The sequence below is a fragment of the Bombus impatiens genome, unplaced genomic scaffold (assembly GCF_000188095.3).
Source record: "Bombus impatiens unplaced genomic scaffold, BIMP_2.2 scf_0060, whole genome shotgun sequence".
NCBI lineage: Eukaryota > Metazoa > Arthropoda > Insecta > Hymenoptera > Apidae > Bombus > Bombus impatiens.
Genome location: NT_176479.1, coordinates 897,664 through 925,318, shown reverse-complemented (window position 1 = coordinate 925,318; position 27,655 = coordinate 897,664). Strand labels below are relative to the sequence as shown.

The 27,655-nt window shown below is 36.7% G+C and overlaps 3 protein-coding genes across 10 annotated transcripts in view; 2 read left to right on the top strand and 1 right to left on the bottom strand.

Moving 5' to 3' along the window:
* LOC100746203 (UNC93-like protein) overlaps positions 1–3,745 on the top strand; it is a 57,526-nt gene extending 53,781 nt beyond the window's left edge. For all 3 annotated transcript variants that reach the window (XM_003485475.4, XM_024372282.2, XM_012393863.3), the window contains exon 6: positions 33–3,745. In XM_003485475.4, coding sequence (XP_003485523.1) covers positions 33–352 — 320 coding nt within the window. In that variant the 3' untranslated portion in view covers positions 353–3,745. The remainder of the gene's footprint in view (positions 1–32) is intronic.
* Positions 3,746–5,100: 1,355 nt separating this feature from the next.
* LOC100746082 (heparan sulfate glucosamine 3-O-sulfotransferase 6) lies at positions 5,101–9,898 on the bottom strand. 2 transcript variants are annotated; one of them, XM_003485474.4, is made up of 4 exons: positions 9,490–9,898; positions 7,417–8,031; positions 6,577–7,067; positions 5,101–6,256 (listed from the first exon to the last, which is right to left on the bottom strand). In XM_003485474.4, the coding sequence occupies exons 2-4, from the start codon at positions 7,911–7,913 to the stop codon at positions 6,132–6,134; spliced, it is 1,113 nt and encodes a 370-aa protein (XP_003485522.1). In that variant the 5' UTR covers positions 7,914–8,031; positions 9,490–9,898; the 3' UTR covers positions 5,101–6,131. The 2 variants fall into 2 exon arrangements, with proteins under 2 accessions (XP_003485522.1, XP_024228066.1); XM_024372298.2 differs by having other exon boundaries at positions 9,726–9,898.
* Positions 9,899–11,192: 1,294 nt separating this feature from the next.
* The window catches only part of LOC100745962 (axin), a 30,886-nt gene continuing 14,423 nt past the window's right edge, over positions 11,193–27,655 (top strand). For 3 of the 5 annotated variants that reach the window (XM_024372296.2, XM_012393889.3, XM_003485473.4), the window contains exon 1: positions 11,193–11,636. The gene's annotated coding sequence lies outside the window, so the exon portion shown is untranslated. Of the gene's footprint in view, positions 11,637–25,658; positions 26,955–27,655 lie in introns of those variants that run through there. The other 2 variants (XM_024372295.2, XM_012393887.3) reach the window with 2 other exon arrangements.

Here is a 27,655-nt window from a genome sequence, read left to right as displayed (position 1 = left end):
AATTGACCTAATTGTTTCTTCTCGATTTGCAGGTCTATACGGGACACTATTCAGGCGTAACAAGGAAGCCGCGTTCTCCAACTATAGACTATGGGAGAGTGCCGGTTTCGTGATAGCATACGCATACAGCACCCATTTATGCGCCCGTATGAAGCTGTACGTGATGCTAACAGTGCTTCTTATCGGGACAATTGGCTACATCATAGTGGAACTATTGCATAGGCGTAAACAGAAAAGGCTGAAGGCGATCGCGGAGGATCCGAAAGCGGCCCAAGCAGAGGCGAACCAAGTGGAAGAAACGGACGACGAAAAGGACGATATAGACGACGATATCATTATCACTCATCTCTGAAGCAATATCACGATGCGAACTCGCGCACCGACGAGGAATCTCATCAGTGTCTCAAGCTCTTCTCTTTTACTCTTCCTTATTGCTTTTTCCTGTAATAACGAACGCAGCTACCTTTTATCAGTCGGCGAAGATGCACGATGATACATCCGACATAGATAAGCGAGCTATCGAAAACTGACTGAAACAGTGGTATCACGATTGTTGCTTGTTTATAGGAAGCGTAAGGGATAGTAGGCGCGGTTTTTGTTTTATTTGTTTCGTTTAAAAGAACGTAGGGCGAGAATCGATACGATGAACGATACGAATATATAAAGAGGAAGAATGTTCATCGATTACTCGTGTTACTGATATTATACGAATTTGCGATGAAATTGTAAGTCCATCTCGGAGATGAATTATCAGTAAGAAATATCGCTGGATCACGATAAGATGGAGAGAAGGTTTTACTCTTATTAGAGCGTTCGAAAATTTCTCTTTTTTTTTTTTTGTAAATTGTTCGCACGTTGATTGTTGATTTTATAAATTTCACTTTAGACGAGCTTCGTTCGTTCTTCGCTACGTAACGTAGCGCGTGTTGGCGTAACGCGCGCCGACGTTTCTTTTCTTTTCTTGCATCGAGGAACGAAAGAAAAGGAGAAAGGGAAACGCAAATCGCGCACGCGACAAAGCTCGCGACTCTGTACTTGAAACGCGTTTCTGCTGAGAAACGAGCAGCCACGAGACACAGTGTGAAAGAATAAAAGAAAGAAACCGACTCATACAAAATTAATGAGGGATAAGGAAAATGCACGAAGGGTGTATACCTAGACGACGATCAGTCCCGCTTCGTGCACGTGTTGTTACACGTATCGCTTGCAACGGTTCAACACACAGCGATTCCATTGTCGACCGTTAAAACGAATTGCTTGCCTTGACGGTGCTAGAAGCGCGTTCCGATGCCATATTCGTCCTTATGCGTTTACATAGTCTATTCGAGATCTTCGCTTAAGCGTAAGTTTAATTATTGAAAAAACAGAAAAGAGAAAAAGAAAGAGAAGAAAATGATAATAGGAACTAAATTAAAAGTATCGTTAAAGTATCAGCCATAAATAAACTATTATATAAATCAGCGAATTTGATTTTTTCAAATAGTACAAAGGGGAAAAGATCAAGAAAAATAATAAAATACGTTCAAAGAACGTATACGATAAGTAACAAAATTACTTATACAATGAAAATTATACAATAAGAAATATATGCAACTGAAAGTAATTTAAAATATTAGAAATATATTATTTATTAGATTCTGAGACAGGAAAATCACAAAAGTATCTCTAAGTACACTGTGTTACAAACTATCTTATTATTATTAGACAATAAACAACCTCTCGATATACTTTTTATTTAAAAGTACATATATGAGGTATTATTACAAAATTCTTTATACCGTCTTATCATTCTACAAATTTTTCTTATATTTTCAGTTGTAAAAATAATTTCGTCGCTCATTGTACTCGTTATAGATGAACAAGCAAAAGAGACCATTCGTTAAACGAATTCGTGACGTGTTGACTATTCGTAGATCGTACATATTCGTAAGATGTAAGACACCTCCTCATTGCCACTATGTGGAAGCGCTTCGTAGCAACTTGCCATTAAGTTTTATCGGAATTTGTGTCCCAGTTTTGTGATAAAAAGATCGGATCTTCTCATGCCGAGCGATTCGATCGTGAATCCGTTTATCTTGTATATAGATTATGGATAGCAATTGTATATGCGGTGAAATGGATATTCCATTTGAATGCGTTGTTCTGGCTCAGTGAAGCCACGATTTTTCAAACTGTAAACTGGCCGACTTCGTGTCTTTGTTGTCTTTTTTTATTCATGACTACAGATGCACTTATTGTCAGATCAAACATCCACTGGATCGAGCCTGTAATTTATATTCTAACTGTTCTGTGACTAAAATATTTGCTAAACTATGACGACAACGGGATAATTTATTTTATTAATTTAAATCATGGGCACGAGGTTCTCTATTCTGAGACACATTTTATGGAATTTGCAAACGATAAAGGAATTTCAATCGGATGATATTTTCGTTTTGTTCGTTTGATTGATGCAGGCTAAGTCTGTCGTGGAAAACAGGCCGGGATTGTGCATCTGCATTCGATCGATGGAACCGAAACCGTCGAAGAGAATCAACTCACGAAGAAACATTTCCAAGGAACATTTCACGTTCACCATCGCCAAGAGTATGACGAGGAGGAAGAGCGTAGATCGTAAAATTCTATCCGATGCATTTCTCTCGTACGTGCATCACGAAATGCTTCCAATTGTCAGTAATAATCGAAATCATGATAATAATCGTGAAAACGATATCGTGATTGAGCATGATCTTAATTACGTATGTTAGAGACAATAACGAAAAATTATGACGTATTAGTAGTAGACGTAAGGAACATTGTAGTCGTTAATTTAACGTTAAGTATTCAGAAAATTTTATTTTATAGATCATCTTTCTTTCTTTTCCTTTTCTTCTCTTTCGATATCCCAAAGAAAGAGAAAAAAAGGAAAAACATGAAAGTAGGCAAAGGCGAATATTATTATACGTATGTATTCTTCTTTTCGCGAAAATTCATGATCAATTGTTTTCGTAACGAAGGACCAAGGCAAGATGATTATATCGTTATCCATATAGAATAGTCCCAAAATAGAGGAAGGAAAAAAAGAAATATAAAAGGATAGTTGTTTCTATCCCGGACGTAATGTTGAATCAGTATTTTGTTAATCGAATCGAATTGTATTATGCGTTAGTTATTACGATCGTTCGATGATCACGTATGATGAACATACTGACCTACTGTGTATTGTAATATCATCCCTCTCGACAGTATGTATTCCGTCCACCAATCGATAAGATTGCTCAAGAATCTTTAACATAAGATTAGAGTACCAATAAAACCTATGTCGCACTTACATCTTTTTATATATACTTACGTAATATGCATATATATTTTGCCATTTCGATGGGACCAAAAATGTACTTAATAATTTCCAAGAAAGTAAATAGTTTCCGTTTAATTTGTACTTCTGACTAAGGGAAGAAGCATATTATGGATAAACGTTGGCCGAGGAAAATTTGACGAATCGTTTGACTGAAATCGTACGGCTGAAATTTCTATCGTTAACTTTCACTTATCTCGATAGTTCGATAGATAGTAGGGAAACAGACTAGAGAGACGTATTTCTTAATGTCGTAACATTTGTACAAAAGGAGGATGAATCTTTTGCGGAAAGTATTAAAACAATACTCTATACAGTTGTATAAAGGAAACGTGCACGTGCATCGTGTTGTTTTCCTCCCTTTCGATAAGTCGAAAGCAATATTTCATTACAAAATTTGTAACAGACTATTGGACTTGTTGTTATTTCGGTACCTGTAACATCTTTTCCTGTAACTGAATAGTTGATAATCCATTCACTGGTGGGGCTTTTCCAATTTTTACCTACACAGGATTATCGAGGAGGAATTTTTTATTCTTTCTGAACGATTGCTGTAGCGTTTCGAAGAGGGAAAAAGATTGGATAAAACGTAAGTATACATATAGATTACGCATTGTTTTTTTAGTTGGTAAATCACTGTTTATTTACAACTTTGTTTTTTTTTTAGATTAATTAGGCCACTTGAGCAAGTAAACTTAATATATAATGAACTACTTAACAATACAATCGTTGCGAATTATTTTCGTAACTCTGAGCTACGAGTTAAAGTTTTCATTTAATGATATACTGTAAATTTATACTAACAAATTTTTGTAATTAATAACTATTCAGGAATATTTTTATCAATATAGAAGACAATTTCTAAACGAACTCTGATAATTTATGCAACTACTCTTCCCTCTCTAACTATTTAATTAAAGTTCACATAACTTTATAATTGAATTTGTAAAAACTGTTTTATAATATATGATATGTGTGTGTATGTGTATGTGTGTGTGTGTGTGTGTGTGTGTGTGTGTGTGTGTGTGTGTGTGTGTGTGTGTGTGTGTGTGTGTGTGTGTGTGTGTGTGTGTGTGTGTGTGTGTGTGTGTGTGTGTGTGTGTGTGTGTGTGTGTGTGTGTGTGTGTGTGTGTGTGTGTGTGTGTGTGTGTGTGTGTGTGTGTGTGTGTGTGTGTGTGTGTGTGTGTGTGTGTGTGTGTGTGTGTGTGTGTGTGTGTGTGTGTGTGTGTGTGTGTGTGTGTGTGTGTGTGTGTGTGTGTGTGTGTGTGTGTGTGTGTGTGTGTGTGTGTGTGTGTGTGTGTGTGTGTGTGTGTGTGTGTGTGTGTGTGTGTGTGTGTGTGTGTGTGTGTGTGTGTGTGTGTGTGTGTGTGTGTGTGTGTGTGTGTGTGTGTGTGTGTGTGTGTGTGTGTGTGTGTGTGTGTGTGTGTGTGTGTGTGTGTGTGTGTGTGTGTGTGTGTGTGTGTGTGTGTGTGTGTGTGTGTGTGTGTGTGTGTGTGTGTGTGTGTGTGTGTGTGTGTGTGTGTGTGTGTGTGTGTGTGTGTGTGTGTGTGTGTGTGTGTGTGTGTGTGTGTGTGTGTGTGTGTGTGTGTGTGTGTGTGTGTGTGTGTGTGTGTGTGTGTGTGATTTGTGCTCGTATGTGTGTGCACATTTGCAAAATATAAATACATTATTTTTTATTGCAGTTTGTGCAAACTCTTGCCACTTGCACCTATCGAAATTAATTATATATTTTGATACGATTACACAAACTTTTTTTTTAATAACCCTCGTCATTACAAATGTCTAATTGACGTTATTAATATTTCTATGCTTCTTTTTCCTCTAACCGAAATACGTTCGTTAAAACTGTACTCGTATATTAAACGCGAGACGTAATTTTTTATTACTTTAAATTGTACTCAGTTTCCGTTTCCGCATCTACGAGAACTTCTACACTGTTATAGCGTTTCTTATAATTTAATGACATTTTGACGCAGTTCAACTAAATTATTCAGAAAATATTCATCGCTTTCTTGCTTAAACATAATGATACATATACTAGGTAAATATCATTAGAATTACGTAGATTACGTAGATTCTGTGCTTGATACATTGGAAGATCAAAAATTCAACAAAATGTGCAAACAATTCTTAATTCTAAACAGAACTCTATACAATCAATAACAGTAACTACGTATTTTAATACAGATTCGAACATTTTCTATTCTGCACAACTACTTCAATGGAAGATGGAATTAACGAATCAACATTTTAATATGTAATAAACATTTTTAAAGATTCTATTGTAATAAATAATAGATTTGATAATAACGAACGAATAAAATATGAACAAAAGAATAACGCGTATGGCCATTTATCGTTTAAAATTCGGATATACTATTCTTTTTTTTTCTTTTGTAATGTCCTGTAAAAAATATAGTGGAATATATGTATGCGAAAAATGATACATACGATTGATAACATTCTGCTGCCACTATAAATCTATACGCGTGTCTAAAAGTTAATATCACGAACAAGAACAGGAATTCTCTTTCTGTGTATTGTCAACACATTGAAACGATGGATATGCCTTTCTTCTTTTTCCACGTTTATGCAGTACATAAAAAAATATTCTGGTTTAGAGTAAAAACGAATATAAACTAACCGAAGAGTATTATCTGGTTCTTTTACTAATTATTTACTAACTAGTGCAAACTAATGGTGTCCGCATGCGCGCGTGTCGTATCTCAGTAAAAATTGACTATGTTCTTTTACTTGACTAGCTTCGATATGTATTCGCTTATCGCATTTATTCTCACAACCAGCCGAAATCCATTCCGGTCAATTGGTAGAAACGTTGATTGAATGGACGATAAAAATCTCTCAATCGTTGTATGGCTACAGGATCTATGTAAGGATGACTACGACCCTTGTTCTTACCTTGAAATTTATGAAATACATATAATTAGATTCCTTCTTAATGCAGAAAATATGTTTCATATTATAGAATCTCAAATGATACGGATCTTAGAGCACAAAAAGTTCGGTATCATAAGAAAATTTGTTTATACATACAACTGTGAGAAACCAACTCCACATTTATAGTTGTATTTCATAATTTACGTGTACATGCTCTAGAAGACTCGCGATAATTTTGCCAACATATTTGACAAATTATACGTTATACATAAGTCTGTAGTATTTTTTAGGAGGCAATAGTATTTTGAGGGATTAACAGGAATTATTTTTAATCAACTCACCAAGGCAATGGGGTGTAGGACGTTCCTCAGATTTGAGCAGACAGGGGAACCCCTTCGTGGCATTGAAATAAAAATGTTTCTCGCAGATAACTCTTTTTAGGCCTAAAAAGTCCTGAACCCTGGTAATCTCAGCGACTGGATCCACGATCAATCTTTCTCCAGAGACGAATAAAAATTGTGACAATGGAAAGTACTGAAGCCATCTCTCTAAGTGTCGCGCGTACACTCCGATCTTCAATGGGACCCACGTTGTGTCCACGATTTTCGACCCATTAAGAAACGCTAGATCCTCGAATTTTGGCATGTTGGCTCGTTTACTCTTCACTTGGGTATAATCGGATATCGCTCGAGTAACTGGATCCCTTACTACGAGAATCAATTTCATCGCAAGATTCATTCGTTGAACTCTTCTCGGTACTTCGCTCGTCACGAAATACGACGGGGTTTTCTCCATCGTGATTTGAGTGGACAATGTCGGAGGCATCCTATGCCTAGAATATACCGTAAGAAAAATATTTTATTAAGTCACATTATTAGTAATTTTTGTAAAATAAAAATAACTTCCTAAGAATGTGCATAGGAATATTGGCGAAATAAAAATAGTTAAGTACAGTGACGTGATAAAGTTTCCAGCCAGACAGATTTTTCTTTTTCGCTTTACAAAGAATTTTAAGTAATATTTCCTTTTACTTATCATACTGGTACAGTCAATATTATTTGAAATTCTTTTAGACATCATCTTTCGAATATCAAGTTAAAAATTTATTTGGTCGAAAATTTTAGAACGCCACTGTGTATACTAAGATGAATACAAACCACGAAACAGTGTAACAAACCTACCTATACCAATGAAACCCCTTGATGTAATGATGATCAAAAAAGTGAACTTCGGATCCAGCTGCGCGAATAGCAGGATGCAATCTCAAAAATTCTAACAGAGCTCTAGTCCCGCCTTTTTTAACTCCAATTATCAAAGCTGTGGGTAATTGTTTACTCGGCATTAAACCTTGCTGTCTCAAGATCTGATACTTTCGCAAGGATCCTGTGTTCCCTTTAACGCTGTTGTTGCCTGTCCAAAGCGACACCATTTGAAGCTTCGATACTTTCGTGTGTTTCAATTCGACATCGCTTATCAGAGAGGATTTCTTGATCGTTAGACGATCCAGATTCGGGTCGTGTGCGAGTGGAACGAAATTTCTCGGTTTTTGGAAGGTTGCTTTACCAGGCAGGTTGTCGAGTAGTAAGGAATTGTCGATTAAAAAGATCCAGATGAGAATTACCAGAAAACAAGCTGGAACCAGGATTTTTTTCGACCAAGGCCCTTTTCTAAGTTCCATCCTGAACTTAAGAATCGTCGTATTTCACTGGCATCCTGGATTCCATTCTATTATCAAGCTTTCAGTCTTCTACCTCCATGCTGATATGTTAGGATAGATATTTTTCTGTCTATCATACCTATAAAAGATATTAAGGTGAAATTTATCATAGACGTATTTAAAAATAACATGCATTTAATTTAATTCTAATATTACTTCTTTCTTAACAGATAAATTCAAATAAACATTTAAATTTTCTGTATCTATTACATCTATAAGAAATATTTATTTATAAAGCTAATATAATTCTTTAATATATAATTATAATTCATACATTTATACACACAGACATCAATTGATTTCTTGTTATTAGAACTTATATAAAATATTTACAAAAATAATATATAGAGATTATAGTATAACAATTTAAATAGATATTAAAAATAGGAATCCTTTAATGTATGGTCTTTAGAACGTTAACGTGTCTCAGTTTACCCAATCATGCTTGATGTACCGTCTGCATCTCGCATGAGAGGGTTGCATATGTGCAAGGTGCTCAATCAGCCTACTGTAAAATATTAAAATATTTTATAACACACCGTAAAGCATTTTAAAACACCACTGTAAAGTATTAAAATATTTTATAAAACATATAAATAAAAAGATACCCAATATTACAAATAATATTTTATTTGTAATAGGTGTATGTATATATATATATATATATATATATATATATATATATATATATATATATATATATATATATATATATATATATATATATATATATATATATATATATATATATATATATATATATATATATATATATATATATATATATATATATATATATATATATATATATATATATATATATATATATATATATATATATATATATATATATATATATATATATATATATATATATATATATATATATATATATATATATATATATATATATATATATATATATATATATATATATATATATATATATATATATATATATATATATATATATATATATATATATATATATATATATATATATATATATATATATATATATATATATATATATATATATATATATATATATATATATATATATATATATATATATATATATATATATATATATATATATATATATATATATATATATATATATATATATATATATATATATATAGATGTATTTTCTTGATCAAAAACTGAGTTATATACATCAAAATCTTCCAATAAATTTACAGTACATTTCAAAAAGTATTTCGTTTTCGTTCATATTCATTACGGTAGTGATATACAACAAATTCTGTCTGCCAATAATTGCAATTACTTCTATTATTATCATTACACGTAATGAAAATTTTTACAATATATTTTTTATATCATACAGTCAAATATATTTGCTGTAATTAAAAAGAAATTGCATACAAGAGGAAACCCTCATATTAACGTGAATTTCATTCATTCGTAAGATAAAAATGGAAACTAGAAAATCACCTACGTTGAATATCAAGCAGGCAACCTATCTAAACAACATAAATTATTAAAAAGTGATTGCATATCTGTTGCAACATACCTCCATGCCGCAGAGTGTCCAAGCGCACGTTAATTTTATACGGTATCCATAATTCTATCGTGATATTCGATTCTTTCCGGTAAATAGATGCGAGGATATGTGATTTCGTTTTAAAGGAAGTGCACACATTTAACGCATTATCAGTCGGCGCGTTCGTAACAATCGATAACGCGGAACAAGTAGAAGGGAGAAACGGTAGTATAACACAAAGCGTATCGATGAGATTTCATAGCTACCGAATCGGATAACGAGAAGTTGAATTAAACTTCATCCTCGTCGAGCTCTTCTCGTTTTCTTCGGATGTAAAAATGCTGCAACGTTTGTTAATCGCATGGCGCGCTAAAAACCTTCCCCTCTCGTGTTGCTCGCCAACATAGTTGTGAACTGTACGACACTAGCTCCACTCTTCTTAACGTGGAACAACTGGGAAGCTCGTTAGGAAGCAATATAGATCTTATGATATCGAGCAACCGAGCCCAGCTGAAAAATCGAAATATGTAATATCGTTTTATCAATAAAAGATTAAGGTACTAGAATAAAAAATATTCTTTTATCGATAACTCGTGAAATGTAATTGTATAACAGGCATTAGTGATGTTATAATACTTTAGGCGATTTAAATTTAAAAAAATTTAAGTATGTATTATATTTTGTTTGCTGATACAGTTGAAATCAACCATGAAGTATATATATATATATCTGTTAAAAATAAGTATTGTATAATAGCAAAAATTTAATATTACAATTTACAATATTCATTAGCGCAATTTAATGTAATTTAGGTTTAATTATTGGAGTAGCAAATGTTTAATATAAAATAATTGATATACGGAAAAAGAAATATATCAGATATCAAACATGACAGAAAATGTATATCTTTTGTAAATAATTGTTTTTATTACATTAAATATGTATAACATTTCGTTAAACAAGTATAATCTAATATGAATGTTAAAAATTTACTTTTGAGTTGATATATATATATATATAGTTGCCTACTTAAAGAATTAAATTTGTATTACTTAACGTATCCACAAAAATGTTCAGCATATAAAAAAGAATATTATACAGACATTTAATACTCAACAAGAATATTAGCATAATATGTACGTGTATTAAATAATAATGATATCTAATTATCAGGGAATGACTTTGTTTACACGCATAATTAGTAAAAGAAATTATCCAAAGTTATTAGTTGATTACAATGTTTAAATACTTTATAACAGAACAAGTATGTTCAAGGCAATATTAAATTGTATCTTTTTTAATTAATCGACCATTAAAAATATATACTCCAAAATTGCTACGAAATTTTTGGAGCAAGGAGGCGCTAAATCAATTAGGTACGTGACTGTCGGTGATACATTGACTACGTGCTGACGCGCATTTGTGTGCGTGTTTCTCGGTAGTAACATTAATTAGCAATACCGTGAAACAGTGAAATAAATTGACGATCGATTTATTCACTCCTTAAAACACGTCGATAACAGAACGAATGATTTATACCGATCTAAAACTCTATCGAAAGCAACATGTTCTCGCAGAATTAGGTGAAGAGAAAATTCTTGGAGATGAATGAATGACGGCGCGTCAACTAGATACAGGACTGCTCGCGGCAAGGGCATAGGCCATGCGGCCCGTTGATTGGCCGGTCTTTGAAGGGGCAAGTTTAGTCAGAGGCCGCAAGAGTGCGCGTCCCGCGCACTCGTGTTAGATCTCGATGGCGACCGAGATGTGCCTGAGAGACGAGCCGCGAAATGCCTAGCTGTGTAGTGTTTGATTCATCGTGAATTCATTGTGATCTCCGTTTACTCGATACGATCGGGAAACACTTTGCATGCCTCCACCGTGTCAACACGCCATTATTGTTACGGTCGTTCGGCGCGGTGTGTATATATTTCGCCGTGAGTGTGGTGCGTGTGTGCGTCGTGTCGAAGTGTCGAGAGTTCACGCCGAATCATCGTCGTCGCTAGGAGAGAGCGAGAAAGTAAGGACGAAGAAAGAGAGGTACGATGTGTCTGCGTTTCAGCCCGTACCATTTTTTCGTCGATAGTTGACATTTTCGAGGATGAAACAGAGGTCTCGCCGGAGAGACGCATCGTCATCACGGCACTAGCAAATACAAGCACCGTCGGATATACCGAGTAAGTCCACTGGCCCCGTCTTTTCTTTTCCGAGAGCACCGCGATTCCTTTCTTAAAATCCCTCTCCCTGTCTTTGTCTCTCTTATTCGTTACACCGCTCGCTTTCTCTGCTCTTCTCTTCCCAGCCTTTCTTCCTCTCTTTCCCCTTATTATTTCGCCTTCTTTCCTGCTCCTTTTCTTCCTTCCAATCTTTACCACGTTAAACTTCTACTCTTTCTTCTCCAGCCTTTTTTCCTGCATACTATGAGTGTGACCCGTTCCTGTGGCAGGACCGATAGGCGCGTGTATCAACTCGGCCGTGTTTTGTATATACCCCGAGAAGATCAAAACTCGCGATGTTTGGCTGTCGCCGTCGCAAACGTCGACAGTCACAGAACGTCGGGAAACGAGAGAGAAAGAGAAAAAAAAGAAGAGCGAAGTAAGAAATAACACGAACGGAGATTTCCTCGTGCGTAACACCCGAGAATCACCCGCTCCAAAATACACCGCGGTGTTTACGTCCCCGGATCCCTTGGTTTTATTCCCTCCGATCGCTTTCTCGATCCCTTTTCCGCTCCTGGATTTTTATTTCCTTCCTGTTCTCCTTCTTTCGTTTACCTCTCCTTACCGTCCTCTCGTCTCTGCTGTGCCCCCCTGTTTCTGTCTCTTTTTCCCTCCTCCGCCTTTTTCTTTCACAGGGATCAACTGTATCCCTCTCTTTTCCTTCTATAGCCTTCTCCTTTCCTCTTTCCTATTCCCTCCCTTTCCCGCTCTCTTTCACTCTGCTTCTAGCCACGAGAGCTTTGCGCGTCTCGGGGCGCGTGTATTCACGAATCGAGCTCTCTTTCTTGACGGTACCCACCACCGAACGCAGCCGTGCGTTTTCTTCTCGAGTCGTTCCACCAGCTTTTCTGCCAGTCGCAGTTTCGTTCCTCGCTCCGTGCCCTACCTTTTTTCCCTCGAGCCTCCGCGATCGTTCCGGTTCCACGTCCGTTTCGTTCTCCCTCTCTCTTCCTCTCGTTTTATATTTCTTTCTCTCATTTACTCTGCTCCTTTTTCATCCTGTGAAACCTCGCCGCGCGCGAGTCCTCTCGTCTCCCGCGGGCTCTCTCTCGCGGTACATGATTCTGCTACACGCGCGATCCCGCCCCCCCATCCCTTCCACCTCGGCTTTCTTTATCAAAACAATACATATGCTTACGGGTGTGCGAGAGCACGGGCTCCTCCTGATAATCGTGAATATCAATCAGAGATTTTATAAATAATTCAGTAAAAACCGATAAAATCCGCTGAAGTCGACGTGAGTCCTTCCCCCTCCCCCTCTACAGATCTACCTCCCACTCCTTCGATTCCTCCCCCCGCCCATTATCCTGGACTTCTTTCCGTAATTGACGACAGTTCACGATAAATGCGGCGAATAATTAAGACACCATTACTTCCTGGTTCTGTTACTGTATCGTTGGGAAATTGTTTGGGAAGATACTCGATCCGATGGAGAAGGGGAGGTTGATTTTAATTTTTGTTTCTTTCGGTTTTTTTTCGAGATTGCAATTATTAGTTGCAATTGATTCCGAAGTTATTTAGGCTGCCTCGTTATTTATTTAGATACTTGGAGATTTGGCGAATTACCTTAGGATATTTTAGTAATTTAGGAATATTCGGTTTGGAGTGTTCCTGGTAATTAGAATTATGGAAGTATTATATGCTCTAATAATTAAGATTAATAATAGGGATTTAAGTTAAATAACATACTATATAATAATATAGCAATATAGGTTAATTTTAACTTAAGTTACTGTCATTAATTTTAATTACTGGATCATATAATACCGCAATAACTCTAATCAAGAGGAATACTCCAAAACAGATATTTCTCTACAAGTACTATGATAAAAATGATATACAATATCTTGACGATATCGGTCATCAATTTGATGTTATTTTTTATCTAAAACTCTACCGCTAAGAACATTAACAAATTTGGTAATAAAATAAATGATTATCAGCATGTAGGAACAAATTATGATTATGGGAAACATGTTGAGAATCACTGTTGCTGAAAACGGTGGCAAGTTTCATTTGCTAGTGTTAATGGAATATGTGGCGAAGGTTTGATGAGAAATACGTGATTTAGCTCGCTTTTAATTAATGTATTATATCGTATAATGGCTGAAGCGAGAATGTATAATACTTTTCAACCAATCTATACATTTTTTGCCAAGCGTGCAGTAATTATCTTAATCGTGTTTATTTGTTATACGATACGGAAATGCAACCGGATTAAAATATTATTCCACAGAAAATTCGTTCAGCTTTGAGGTTAATGGCTACGTAACGATCGAGCGTAGGTGCTTAACTCTTGATCATCTGATTTAATTACTTCGTTCCAAATTGAATAAGTTTACAAAACATTAGGCTAACCGATAATTAAAGGGTAATCCGAGTAGTTCGTACAGATTAAGCACAATTATCCGTTAGACTTACCAAACAAATACGAATAATTCAATTATAATATATTGGAGTACGTGGTACTCCAATAAGCTCAGTCATGAGAAATACTCCAAAACGAATATTCCTTCGCAAGTACGATGATAGAAATAATTCGCAAGTCTTGTAATTATCAGATCTACTATCGTTAATTTGCCAGACTCGACATTATAATAGATATTTATAAACATTGGTATAATTTCACTCTCAAACAAGGCGAAACTTTAACACGTTGAATATCACGCCAGTTTTACGAGATTTTGCCGTGGCGCTACCATGAATTTTTTATTATGCGATACATACAATGTTGAAATATTACCTACTAGAGATATGTTACCGTGTATAATCGTCGTTAATGAATTTATCTCACTGAGGTGACCGGTGACCCCCATGGCGCTGTAGTGCAATTTCGCTCGATTCACTTATTTTTCAGCGATTATCAATTATCTCATATTATTTCTTCGCGTTGCTATTTAGCATTTTAATATTTTAATATTTAGCATTTTAATTATTTAATTGTTCTACGGGAATTTAATTGTTGTCCCGGGATCTACCATAATTCATCCCTCGGTCATACTTATTCGGACCTGCAATAATCCTAAAGGATCGTTACAAGATTTAGCATTTGTTACATTACTGTCAAAGCCCTTAATTGCCATCAAACAGCTTTCAAGTCGAAACGTTCCTTAGGGTTATTGTTCACTAAAGTAAAAGCGGATTTTTCCATATTCGACAACACATAATGGATCTATCTACTTCTACTAATCTGGGTGCGCCGGTCACCGGTGACCCCCATGGCATTCAACGTGTTAAGTATAAAATCCTTCAATTTATATGAGCCTTCTAATTATATTGTATACACTGGTCGTGAAAGTTTAAGAACACGAACATTTTTACATTTCTTTATTGTACTTGACAATTGCTATATATATTGGTCATGATAACTGGTCATGGACTGTTTAGACCTTACACGCTTATATAAATCTTGATAGTTCTTATCAATGAATGTTACCAATGGTGTGATACAATACGATAAAACTTAATAATAACCTAAACTATAATTAGGATAAATAAATTCTTTGAACGTCATCATAATGGGTCGCCATAGACTTTCCATGATATCTCCATAGCAGAATCTTTTCTTACCTTATCTTTATCTTAGAGGAAATAAACGTTTATAATTTCGACGCGTATGCCGACGTCGCAAACGTATAATTCTAATTATATTACGGAAGAATTAGTCTTCATCCTCCACCGATTACTTACATATTCATCTGTTATTTGAAAATAGCCTGTAGCCTTCTCAAAGACTTCTCCAAGCCCAAGGAATCGCACACAAGAACCAGGAAACGAACAATTAAAACGTAGCTCGAAGAAATGGAAGAATAATACATCCGTTTCTTAGATACCAGTTTGTAATCGATGTGGAAGTTCGATCGTGCGTCGCAATGCGTCTCGTTTGAGATGGTAATGGATGTTAATAACCACCGGTGCAGGAACTCGCACGTGGTGAATGTGCCTAGGGTACACATTTGGGGGTGGGTGTCTGGTTGCGTGCACAACCTTGGCAGAGCGAATGGACGTCAGTGGTAGTTGATAGAAGTGGAGGTGGTGACGAGATGACGGCGAGGTTTCAAGTAGAAAGGGAATAGAGAGTTCAGAAGCGGTCGCCTTTGATGTAGACACGCTCCACAACTCCTTCACGCCAATAAACCTTTACGACGAACGTTTCTGTAAGCTTTCTTAATATTGTCATCTTTCCCTTGCCTCTTTCACTCCGTCTTTCTTCTGTGTTCCCATTGTTACTCGCAAGGGAACCACGGTTTACTTCTACGATTCTGATATTTTCTTTTCTTTTCTTTTTTTTTCCATTTCTCTTTTTGAAGCTTCATTGGATAGACATGGACACCTGGCAATTTACTCTCTTTTGGTATTCAGCAATGGAATAGTTTCACATTACAGCTGTTCTCTTCTTAAACTTGCAGTTTAGACGATTTTTGGCAAGTTTGAATCGTTTAATTTAAACCTCGGTTAACGCGTTGAATGCCACGCCAGTTTTACAAGGTTTGGCCATGGTGTCACGGTAAATTTTTTATTACGCGATACATATAATGTTGAAATATTACCCTACAAGAGATACGTTATCGTGTATAATCATCGTTAATGAATTTATCTCACTGAGGTCACCGATGACCCCTATGCCGCTGTAGTGCAATTTCGCTAAATAATTGTTCTATGTTGTCATGTCCCAGGATTTACCATAAACCATAACTCATCCCTCTATTATACTTATTCGGATCTGCAATAATCCTAAAGGACCGTTACAAGATTTAGCATTTGTTACTTTCCTGTCAAGGCCCGTAATTGCCATCAAATATCTTCCAAGTCGAAAGGTTCCTTAGGATAATTGTTCGCCAAGGTAAAAGCCGGTTTTCCCATGTTTGACAGCCACTGATGGAGAGCGCATATAATAGGTCTATATTTCATGTAGAAATAAATCTATTTTAGTTTGTTTTATACTGCATTAATTTCGTCACACCATTGTAGTAACGATGGTAATAATAAAAAATTTATAACTATTGACAATTGTTTAAATTATGTATTTCTACTAATCTTGGTGTGCCGGTCACCCCGTGGCATTCAACGTGTTAATTTATCTCGTTTTCTTAGCAAGTCTGAGATAATGGTAGTAGGGTAATTAGAGCTAAGGTACTTTTAAGGTAATAGTTTATAGAAATAAATGTTTGAACGTTTACCAAGAAACTACAGTTCTTGTCTACATCGTTTCACTTTCTCAAAGAGACGTTTTCGTTGGGAAGACGTAGATACCTGACAACAATTTATGCTTTTAGTTTTTGAGAATGGAACTGTTCTTTGTCACGGTTGCTCCTTTGTTCTCATTGATATTTTGAAAGTAACGAGAACTCTTGGAATTTAATGAATTTTGTTAACACTGCGAAATTTACGCGATTGTTTCGATGACTTCTAAGAATGATATATTTTAAAACAGTTTTTCACTGTTCGCAAACGAAACTCAGTCCACTCTTTTACAGTCTTAACTTTTATTTGAAGTCTGTTGGTGAAACAATTTTCTCCTTTAGTTTTTAAGAATAAAACTGTTCTATGTGGCAGTGTTTCCTTGCGTTTATTAACGCCTTAGAAATACAAAGTGTTGTGTGAAAGTAGTTCAGTCTAGGACTTGGTAAATTTTTATTTCATTCGTTTGCAATTGTATGTTTGCTCTGTTAAAGTACCAGTAGTACATGTTAAAGTATCAGTAGTACAAGAATAACGTTTCACTGTTACGTCGTATCTCATTTCCAACGGTATCTTTCTATTAGAATAGCGAATTGCATTCAACTACTTGTAATTCATGGTGCATATGGATCTTTAAATTCTAATGTGACGTCTGCTACGACTCCGATACCTTTGTATGCGCTTATAATCGTGCCAGGTATAGTCTTTTACACAGTGCTACTTTACGTTCACTAACACCATCGCTATACTCGTCTTTTCCTCTTCCATTCTTTACATCTATCAATCGCCTTTGTTAATATTTTGTCTTGGTCTCCTGAAAATTCTCCTGACTCCTTCCTTTTTATTTCAATTAATAACAAACATTGCATTAACGTAACATTTCACTTGCAATATATTTTCACACGATACATTTTTATTTTTATTTTTCAACTTTTACGTGTCGTGTGTAATTTCACTGTACTCTCGGCATTTAAGGAGTTAACACCAGTCCTAACCACGAATACCTTGAAAACTATCGAGTACCTTACCCTACGGTAGAGTATTTTCGTAAATAGAATCAACCAGCGTTCAAGGTTTCGACAAAATTATTTTGCACGAAGGTCTCTCAATTCGCTTACGAGTAGGAAGTTAAGTCCTATTATTAGTTGGCTAATACCTGCAATATAACAAGTGGGTTATAAACTTTTCTACCTCGTACATTATATCAGTGAGTCACAGCGTACACGTTAGATAGGTTGATATATGAGTCACTCCAGCAGGAAGAGCTGTCACCGAACAGGAAGAACAATCGTATCGGCTGTCGTTTAATACGATTACGATCTCCCAGGAAACAGAAGGAATAAATGTTAATGATCGTGTACTACACAGGCCATGAGACTTGGTAGGGTCTGAACGAAAAAAAGATCGTGTCTCCCTGACCTTTCGTTTATTGCATCTAACAAGCTTCTTTGAACAACGACCCTTCCCTCTTCTGCAATTATCGGCAATAAAGTGAAAGCTTTTACCAGTCACTTTCAGCGCACGCAAAGGAGAGTAGTATACAAAAATAAGAGTTAAGAATAACAGAAGATGGAGGAGCCAGGGCGACGAGGAGGATGTTACCGGAGGCAAAAGCTTTGTAATGTCAAAGAACATCGATTTAAAGGTCCTTGGAAAGGGGGGACGGCTTTGATATCAAAATGAGAGAACGTAAAGTTTCCCCTGTGCTTTAACCACCGGCGAGCACGTGGTATCAAACGGCACGATCACGAACTGGTCTCCGCCCACTCTTTTCCAATCTTCGGTTCACGCTAGGGGATTCCCACAACTGTGTATGCGCCACGACAACAGAGGGTGGCTCATGCGTTGCTCCCTTTTATACAGTGTAGTTCACTTAACCCTATGACCTGAAATAACTCTTTAAATCTTGCGAATCGTAATCCTCGCAGAGGTGTCTGCCACTGCTTCATCTCGAGGAACCATTCATCCGAGTAATCCTATTCTTTCATCGTATCGCTTTTCTACCACGTGGGTTCTCTCCCTCGATGACTCGTATCGTAAAGTAATCCAGTAGGAAAATTTGTTCAACAAAGCGATTGTTCAACGTTGATCGTTTTTAGAGCAATTTTCTTTTATGATATCAAAAGACCTTTGCGCGTTTATGTGAAATTTAGGAATGTGATCTGCGAATAGGTGAAACAAATCTTTGACTATCTTTCCCTTGTGCTCGAGGAATTTGCATACGTATTCGCTGTCTGATAATATTACTTTCTATCGAACGTTTCCGAATGAATTGTGATAAAGTAATGGAAGAAAATCTATACAGGGGAAAATTTTAATCGTCGTCGTTTCTCAGCAATTTTAACTCTTTCAAGAGATTCTCGTATAACATTGCTTTTCTTCCGAAACATTTCTAGATATTCTGTAATAGCAAATTAATAATACAATCGTTAATACTAATTAACGTTATTAACTAACTTTGAATGTTAGAATGAACGATCATATTATGCACTTTGGACACTTACGCGGTAATTTTAATTCTTTCGAGATGTTCTTCCATAACATTCTATTCCTATTTCTTGGAATATGCGTTTCTGGATGATTTGTGAGTAACGTAAGAGAATTCGTCGAAGTTCTTCATTTTCGAGTAGTTTTAATTTTCTCGGATCATTGTTTTTCTATACGATATTTCTGAATAATTTCTAAAAGTATAATTAACTAATGACGCTCGTATAAGCGAGCGTTTAAACATTGCGGAGTAATTTTAATTCGTAATTACATACTACGTTCCGAACTTCTTAAGAATTCAGTTTACTGCTAATTAATACTTGCGAAGGAAATACATATTATTAAACATTGTTGACAAATGAAAATGAACCGGAACCAAGAAATAGAGTTAATATCGTATAACTAATATAACTTAATTGCCAATTACTAACACTCATAAAATTCATGCAAGTTTATCTAATGATACCCAAGAGTCAACGTACACGCATTTATATTAAACGCGCGCCGTCTTTTGAAAACTTCCAGCTTCGTTATTTACTTTACTTTTTACATATTAAAACGTACCGAGAACCGTCTTCCCGGTATCCGCGGTATTTCATTAACACATTGACCGCCACGTAAATTTCATATATTTTGCTGCTGCAGCCGCGATAGAAATATACTACACGGTAACGTTTAATTTTTACGAAATATTATATTGTATTTACGCGCCTTTTTCTAACAGTATAATCTATTATCTTTCACGTTGTTGAACATTCTCGTAGAAACGTATCTCGCTGTAAACGTTCTAAAAGATTTAATAACGTGGCTCACCGATGACCACCGTACCAATCAACGTGTTAAACGTATTAAGTATTATATATAAATGGCGTGTTTTCTGTTCGTTAATTTCGAGTAGAACGGGTAGTACGATAAGCGTGTTGAAATCGCGTTCCTCATGTGCCTGGTATCAAAGTTAAACAGTCTAAAAGGCGAAATAAACGCGAAATGTGTTACGATAAGGGGGGAGGCGGGGCGGGGGGGAAAAAAGGAAAACGGTTCAGCAGGGGTGGTAGCGAGGGGATGGTAGAGAAAGAGGAGAGAAGGAAAGATAAGTGAAAGAAGATAAAGGGGCGCCGAAATGGTACCGCGTTTGATCCATCATCTCCTCCGTCTGTGTGTGCAATAATTGTCTCTATTGTCTGTAGCACTGTTCTCACTGTTTGTGGCCCCTTCCATCTCTGCTACTTCTGCTCTCATTCTTTCACCATCGCCGTTTTATCATTCAGTTTCTCGGTGTCGTCGGTTCGTTTATTTCAATTTGTGTGTCAATCTCTCGTGCGACCAAGAGGTTACTGTATACCTGGCCTGAATGTATCATCGGTGATACATCGGTGCATACGGTGTGCCATCACGGCTCAAGTACTCTAAAACAGAATATATCTACATGCAATTGTACATCTCGTGCACAAGCATAGGCGAGATATATCGCGGCGAGTGAATGAGACAGGGCTTTTTAATGTAAGAAGCGAACGTCTGATTCAGTTATTCGTGATTTTCGTTAGTCTATCGGTAGCACGAGTATTGGATAACGTGCAGACTGGCTGACAGCGGAAAAAAGTAAAAGGGAAACAATGAAAACGCGTGATCGCTCCCGTTCTTTATTTTTCTGTCGCATACAATTAGAGCGTATTTCTTTGATGCAAGGCAAGCTGGAAATCCGAGATTCTTATTGCGCTTGACGAATACTTTTTTTTTAAATAGGATTCCGAATCGTTGCAAAGAAATCGTAATGATGATAGTAAATAAACGTTACTTTCTTCGTTCGACTACTCGCAACACTTCATCAATGGAACATGTTAGTTGGTGTTTTATGCGCAAGTCAAGTGTGTCAGCCTGTATCGTCTGCATCGTCAAATGTGAAATAGTTTATACGTAATTGGTTGTACGATGTGTAAATATGAGATATCTATAAGTATCTTAAGTAACGTGCGTGCCATAAAAGTACACCTAACTATTATATTCAATGTTGTATATTCATTTATTCCAATTTTATTACGATTAAATATACTCGAATGTTGCAGCTTATAAAATTCTCTATGACATCGTAATAATAATAAAGCGAAAAGTTCCGGTTCCTCTTAGAAACTGCCTCTTTATAGTCAAGTATCAAATTACATAAAATATAAGTGAAAAATAAGTCGGCGATAAATTACTTTGAAGCGGTAACGTCCATTTCTTCTCTTCTTCTCTGACACGATCGAACGGCTCAAATATTCGAGTATCGATTTTATTCCAGGAAATTGAATTACACGTAAAATGATTGATAGCGCGGGGAAGGGAAAGGGACGGGGCTCCGTGGAGTGTAGTTACGCGTATACGGGCTGGCTGAGGGCGCGAAGAGGGAAGGAGAGTATGTATGTATTGTCGCGAATGAGACAGAGGGGAAGAGAAGAAAGCGAAAAAGATAAACAGAGTCCTTTAAGTCCGTGCATGCGACGGGCAAAGAGCGCAGACAATGAGGGTCAAAGGCGCCACTTCTCTTGCCACGTTTTTAGCTGGGCGATCTTCATTCTTTGAGGACTTTGTTCCACTGCTGTGGACCCACGGGAAATTCTTTTCCCCGTCCGAAGAGGCCGATCAAACAGTCATGAGCGTTACTAACTTCGAGAAAGAAGCTTCCCTGACTGGCTCGTATCGTTGTTTTATCCTCTTACCGCGATATACCGATGAGCAAACACTTTGCATAACTGTTCATATTGGTCGAATGAATAGTTCGAGCTCTTCCCTTCGACCACCCTGTCTCGCGAAATAAAATGATTTTTTGCGCACATGGATTCGATTAACCTTCTGACTTTTTGTGTATCGTACATAATTACTGGTACAGATGCCACATCATGATGGTCAGAAGGGACGTGACGCGTGGTATCGTACGAAGCAATGTGTTCGATGTTGGAAATACGTCGCGTTCAGCTATTGAATGCCTGATAATAAATTTGGAGTTCAATTGGATCGTTAGAAGAAGGATAATAGATTTATCGAAGAGCTTTGGACGCTTTGATGCTCTATTTGAAAACTCTGAATAGCATAGTAGATTACATCTGGTAGAGAAAGCTGGATTCAGTGAAATTAGGTTTAGGCTTCTGTTAGGTATCAAAAAGACGAGTAAAGAAGAATAATTGTTTTATACTGTTTCTAATTTGTTTCAAACTAAAAAGTATAAGATACTGAAACAAAATATTCGCTTCTATTATTATTGAAATAAAAGAAGCAGTCGTTATACCGATACTTAAATATTTTCTTCTTTACCCGCTTGTTACGTATGAAATTTTATTATTTCTGATAAAATGTTCTCGCTAATAAAATAACCTTATACATATATGAAATCACTAAAAGTGAACATTCCCTATTTTTCTCCTTACTACTTTGGGATATATAAGAATTTCACGTTTTTTTAATGTACTATTTAGCAGTTAGTCGCAACGGAACCCGTCACCGATCTTTTAGGTTAATCCGATACGAAGCGTTTAAACTACGAAACACCCAATCCACAGGCAAAAGCGTAGCAAAGCTTCTAAAAGAAATAATTCTCGTGAAACGACGACGATCGTTGTTCAAAGAACCTTACACCTAAGATCCGCAACGGTCGTGAAAAAATACCGTTTAATAATTAAACGGGAAAGGAAAAGTCGCCTTTCTATCCGAAGTCGGAAATACAGTCATTGAGTAATGGCAGAGCGCTTATAAACACATCCCGAACGAAGGCGCATGCGCGTGCGCGCGCTAAATTGTAATATCAATTTTAAAGATATTCGCCCAGATTTTTCTAAGAATTGTACATATACACATACACGTGTGATGTGTATAGATGTGTATAGATGTATATACCCGTGTACATTCGACAAGAAAAGGCAATACAAGAAACTATGACCGCGAGGCTGTTGAATGACGACTCGCGCGCTGCTCGCGGCGTGCTCGAGCGAATCGAATTGCGCTCTCGGCACGGTTCTATCCCTCGGGCTTGTACAACGATCCCGTTAACGAACGACGCCATTAAGGGCGCATTAACATATAATTTTCCGCGAGAAATTATAGGCGACTCGGCTGAGTTGGCTCGCACGGTGTTTATTATACACATCCAAGAGCAACAGAGTGCCCTGGCTGTGCACTGTCGATCGAAAGCACCCAGGACTGTGTGGCAAGGTGAGAGAGAAGAGAGATTTTAACTGGCGCGATGTGTTGGTGCATTCATGCGAATCCATATTGAGAGGCCAGAAACATGCATACATGTGTGTGGGATCGCGTGCGGCGGCAAGATCAAACGGAGATTCTCCTTCTCTTATACCCTCTCATCGTAATTCTCCCTCTTCTTCCCCCACCGCTACGCGCCGTCCTCTCTATCATTTTGTCTCTCTCTCTTTCTCTCTGTATCTTTCTTTCTCTCTCTCTTTCTCTTTAACGTACGTTCGTTTCTTCTCTCTCGCTTGTTCCGCCACGCCGTATCGCTGCGTCTCACTCGCTTCGCCTTGTGCAAGTGGTACCGATGCGTTACTATATAGTTCCTCACTTTTGCTCGCAAATGGTCTTTTCGTAACCCGTCTCTCTCTTTCGCCGGCTCGGTAGACCGTTTCTCGCCGCTTTCCTTCTGTTTCTATTTTTTCTTCCCTCCTTTTTGCTTTTTTCTTTCCTCTTCTTCCCTCGCCTTGCCGATTCTTCGTCCTTTTTTCGGTTATCGTCGATGATTTTATTTCCATTAAACCGTTCGGATCGTCGGCAAACTGAAATTTGCGATTGTTTCTAATTTAAATAAATTAGAGTACCGTACAAAGTCGAATTTCGCGGGAAGATAAGAAAGTCGTGAAAGACGTTTTTATCGATGGGACGCGGCTTAATTATGATTATGACTTCGGCGTTCTGTTTTATTCGAATTATTAAATGAGAATGAAAAGATAAAAAGTAAAGAAGGGGATTAAGAATGTTAAAGTTTTATCAATGATGTTAGAGAAGATTCCATTACGCGATGAGGAAATAGAAAAATAATTGTCGTTATGTATTGAACGTGGAACGTCACGACGAATCTGTGGTTAAAGCGGCTGGATAAGATAAATCAGTGCGTCGGCTTGTAATTTACCTGGAGGGAAGTAGTCGTTTGGCAACGACTTCAATCGAATTTCATTGAACACGAAGTTAAAGAGATCGTCTGGGTTAGACAACGGTTGACGATAAACGATTTTACTTATGCTTCTCCAACATGGTCTTTACGTGTTTAACTGAACATTTAATTTATTCAATTCTCCAACAAATATTTACGAATCATAAAATATTTCTTATATTCGTGTATTGATATATCTTATTTATATTTTTAATTCAATTAGTTTGATTTGATGCATAAAAGATTTTTATTACCTTAACGTTCGATTAATTATATGATCATAGCATCGAATCAATAGTAGTAAAACTCGATAACGATAGATGGCGTCTAATTACCGATTTATATTTTTAATATGGCGCTAATTTTGTTAATGAAACAATTACTACAGTAAAGATATAACAGACTTACGATATTAAAGAGTAATTCTGTCTTTATTTAAGATCGTTTAAAGGTGCAATTTGTTGCATTATATTTATTATAACAATACAACATAGCCGGACATATGAATAATACCATCTTCTTATGCGTATAAACTTTCAAAATTACTTCTATTGACAACAAGAACCACAAGTATTAAGAGACGAATGTCATATTCGTACATGACCAAATACTCGAAACATTTTATTTTATAACAAACTTACGAATTCACCATCAAATTTTAACGTAATTGCTAATTACCAGTAATGGTATTTCAACAATAACACCAACCTCTGCGATTCCGAAGCACAACCTTACTTCGCTCGGGCCTTTTTCACCGATAGAAACCTAACAATTTAGATATGTTTTGGCCTCGTCATTACAGCTAACCACTTGTTTAAATTTATGAAAATTCTCGCGTTTCCGTGCGAGTTTTAAAGTATGGATAGGTATATATAACTCAGAATTTGCCCTTATACCTGGACCCTACCACTTTTTTGTCCTACGTCCACCATGGCCGGGCCGGCTAGGGGGACAAGGAGAAGGGAGAGACTTTGTAAGAGAAAGAGAAAGAGGGCGGCAGGCAGTTGTGGCCGTAAGGGAGGTGTGGCAGAGCAAGAAGAAAAGAAGACGAAGAAGAACGATGTAAGAGCGAAGAAGAAAGCCAAGGGAGAGAGATATGTAATGCTCGCTCTCCCTTGGCTCTACGGTCACTGTGTAGTTTCAGTCTTACCGTGTACGTTGTATGGGGCACAGGTCTTCCTCGGCATCCTTTGTCGTATTCACATTCAACCGAGCCGTTCCTTCAGCCCCTGTTTTTGTGCTCGTTTCGCTGATTCGGTACGAACGAAAAGATTTCACGGAATAAAATTTTGAGTCAGCGATCGAAGAGTACACGTCTATACAATCGCTCGGACTTTTCATCGATCTATAATCTAACTTGGCGTACTTAACCGTTTGTTTTGCTGCCATTTCTCGAAGCTGTAAAACTTCATATAATCTTAATAGAGTTCTTAACTCTGTGTTATGCAAAGAACACAATTTGAAAGCAGTTTATCGTATGGATTATAAAAATATCGTATCCGAGGAGGATTATGGGAGTAATATGTACGTCTGTGTAAAAAGCGTTGTTCGCTTCGGATAAAGGTTTATTCGTTTAATGGCTCGTATACATTGAAGAAAAATCGAAACAGTTAGTAATGTCAACGATGTTAACACAGGCACGATTTACGAGTCTGCTCCAAAACATAAACTCGATATTTTGCGAGAGCCATGCGTGGCACGTTTTATGGGTTTCATTCAGATGAAAATGTTTTGGAAACACAGGCACGATTCTTACGAACGATTCATCCAACGGAAGCTTTGTGATTTTTCACCGACCATACGCGGCTCAGTCTTCAATTTCTTATCGATGTTTGCGAATAGTGTTCAGTGCTGTGATTTACGTTACGTGTGATAAAACTTAATCAACTTTCATAGAAATAAAGCAGATTTGGCTTAGCTCTTAGTTACACGACAGTGGCATATTGTTTTCATGTATCGTCTTACTTACGCGGTAAAATATACAAGCATAAACAAAGCGAAGATAAGTGCGGAAACACATTAAAGCGAACTATCAAAAACACGAGTGCTTCGAGATTCGAATGTTTTTGTCTGGACGATTCCGTTCTTAAGACTTCCTGTGCACAGTGTAATCATTTGAAAACTAGTTCCTATCCGATTGCTCGAAGCGGGTGTGTGAAACTGACTTTTCTCCGTCATCCTGTCAGATGTCGTTCGCGATAAAAACGAACTTTCGAATCCGAAATTGTGCGTGACAAATTTCAGTATGATTTTTCCATGGGCACTTTATTAAGATATTGGATGCAACGTACAATTATGGGCAGTTTCATTTTGGCACGGGTGATGTTTACGCGTAACACGTGAACTGTTCGAGTGACACAAACAAGTGGTTGTTTCGGATGCATACTAATTAAAATGTATAAGATACATTTCACAGAAAGTGAATACGAAAAGGATCCGTTGAAGAAAATATATCGATGTATCGTTCCAAAAACAAGGTATTATTATTTAAAATAGCTTTATAATGTTAGCAATAAAATGGCGCCAAACGACCCGCTATAAACGCGCGCACTCCATTTGTACTTTGTTTACTAAGGTCCAGTTATTCAACTGATTTTATTATACTATTCAGAGACAAAGATAAAAAATGTACACCTGAATAAAAAAAGCTACATTTTTTAATTTTTCATATTAAATTTACTCTAAAATTTAATCCTGGCTTATTTTCTAAATATGCAACCGCAAGTTTTCTCTTTCTCACAATGTATTCCTACTAAATATTAGTTTCGCGAGTATTTGTGTAATCTCAACTATTAAAAAGACATTGATATAACCATTTTCATTGTTCTACTCCAAAACAGGAAATCACTTCCAAATTTTAAATAATATACAATTTCATATACAATCTGTTTGATACAAAGAATTCCTCATTCACAACGGGACGTTTTAAGGTTAGAAAAAGGATGTTTCGTTTTGTCTTCAATTAAAACTAAAAAATTTGCCGGCTCGAAATAATCTGTCTGGTCGGAATAATCTAAAGCACATACTTAATTGTGAGGAAAGGGAGAGGGGAGGTGAATGAAGGTCAATCGGAATTGAGAAGAGAAAGGCGGGGCGACGAGGAATCTTGACACGTCAGTGAACATTCTCCTAAGTCGATGGTCGAGGGTCGGCGGTCGACGGTCGCAGCGGTCGTGAC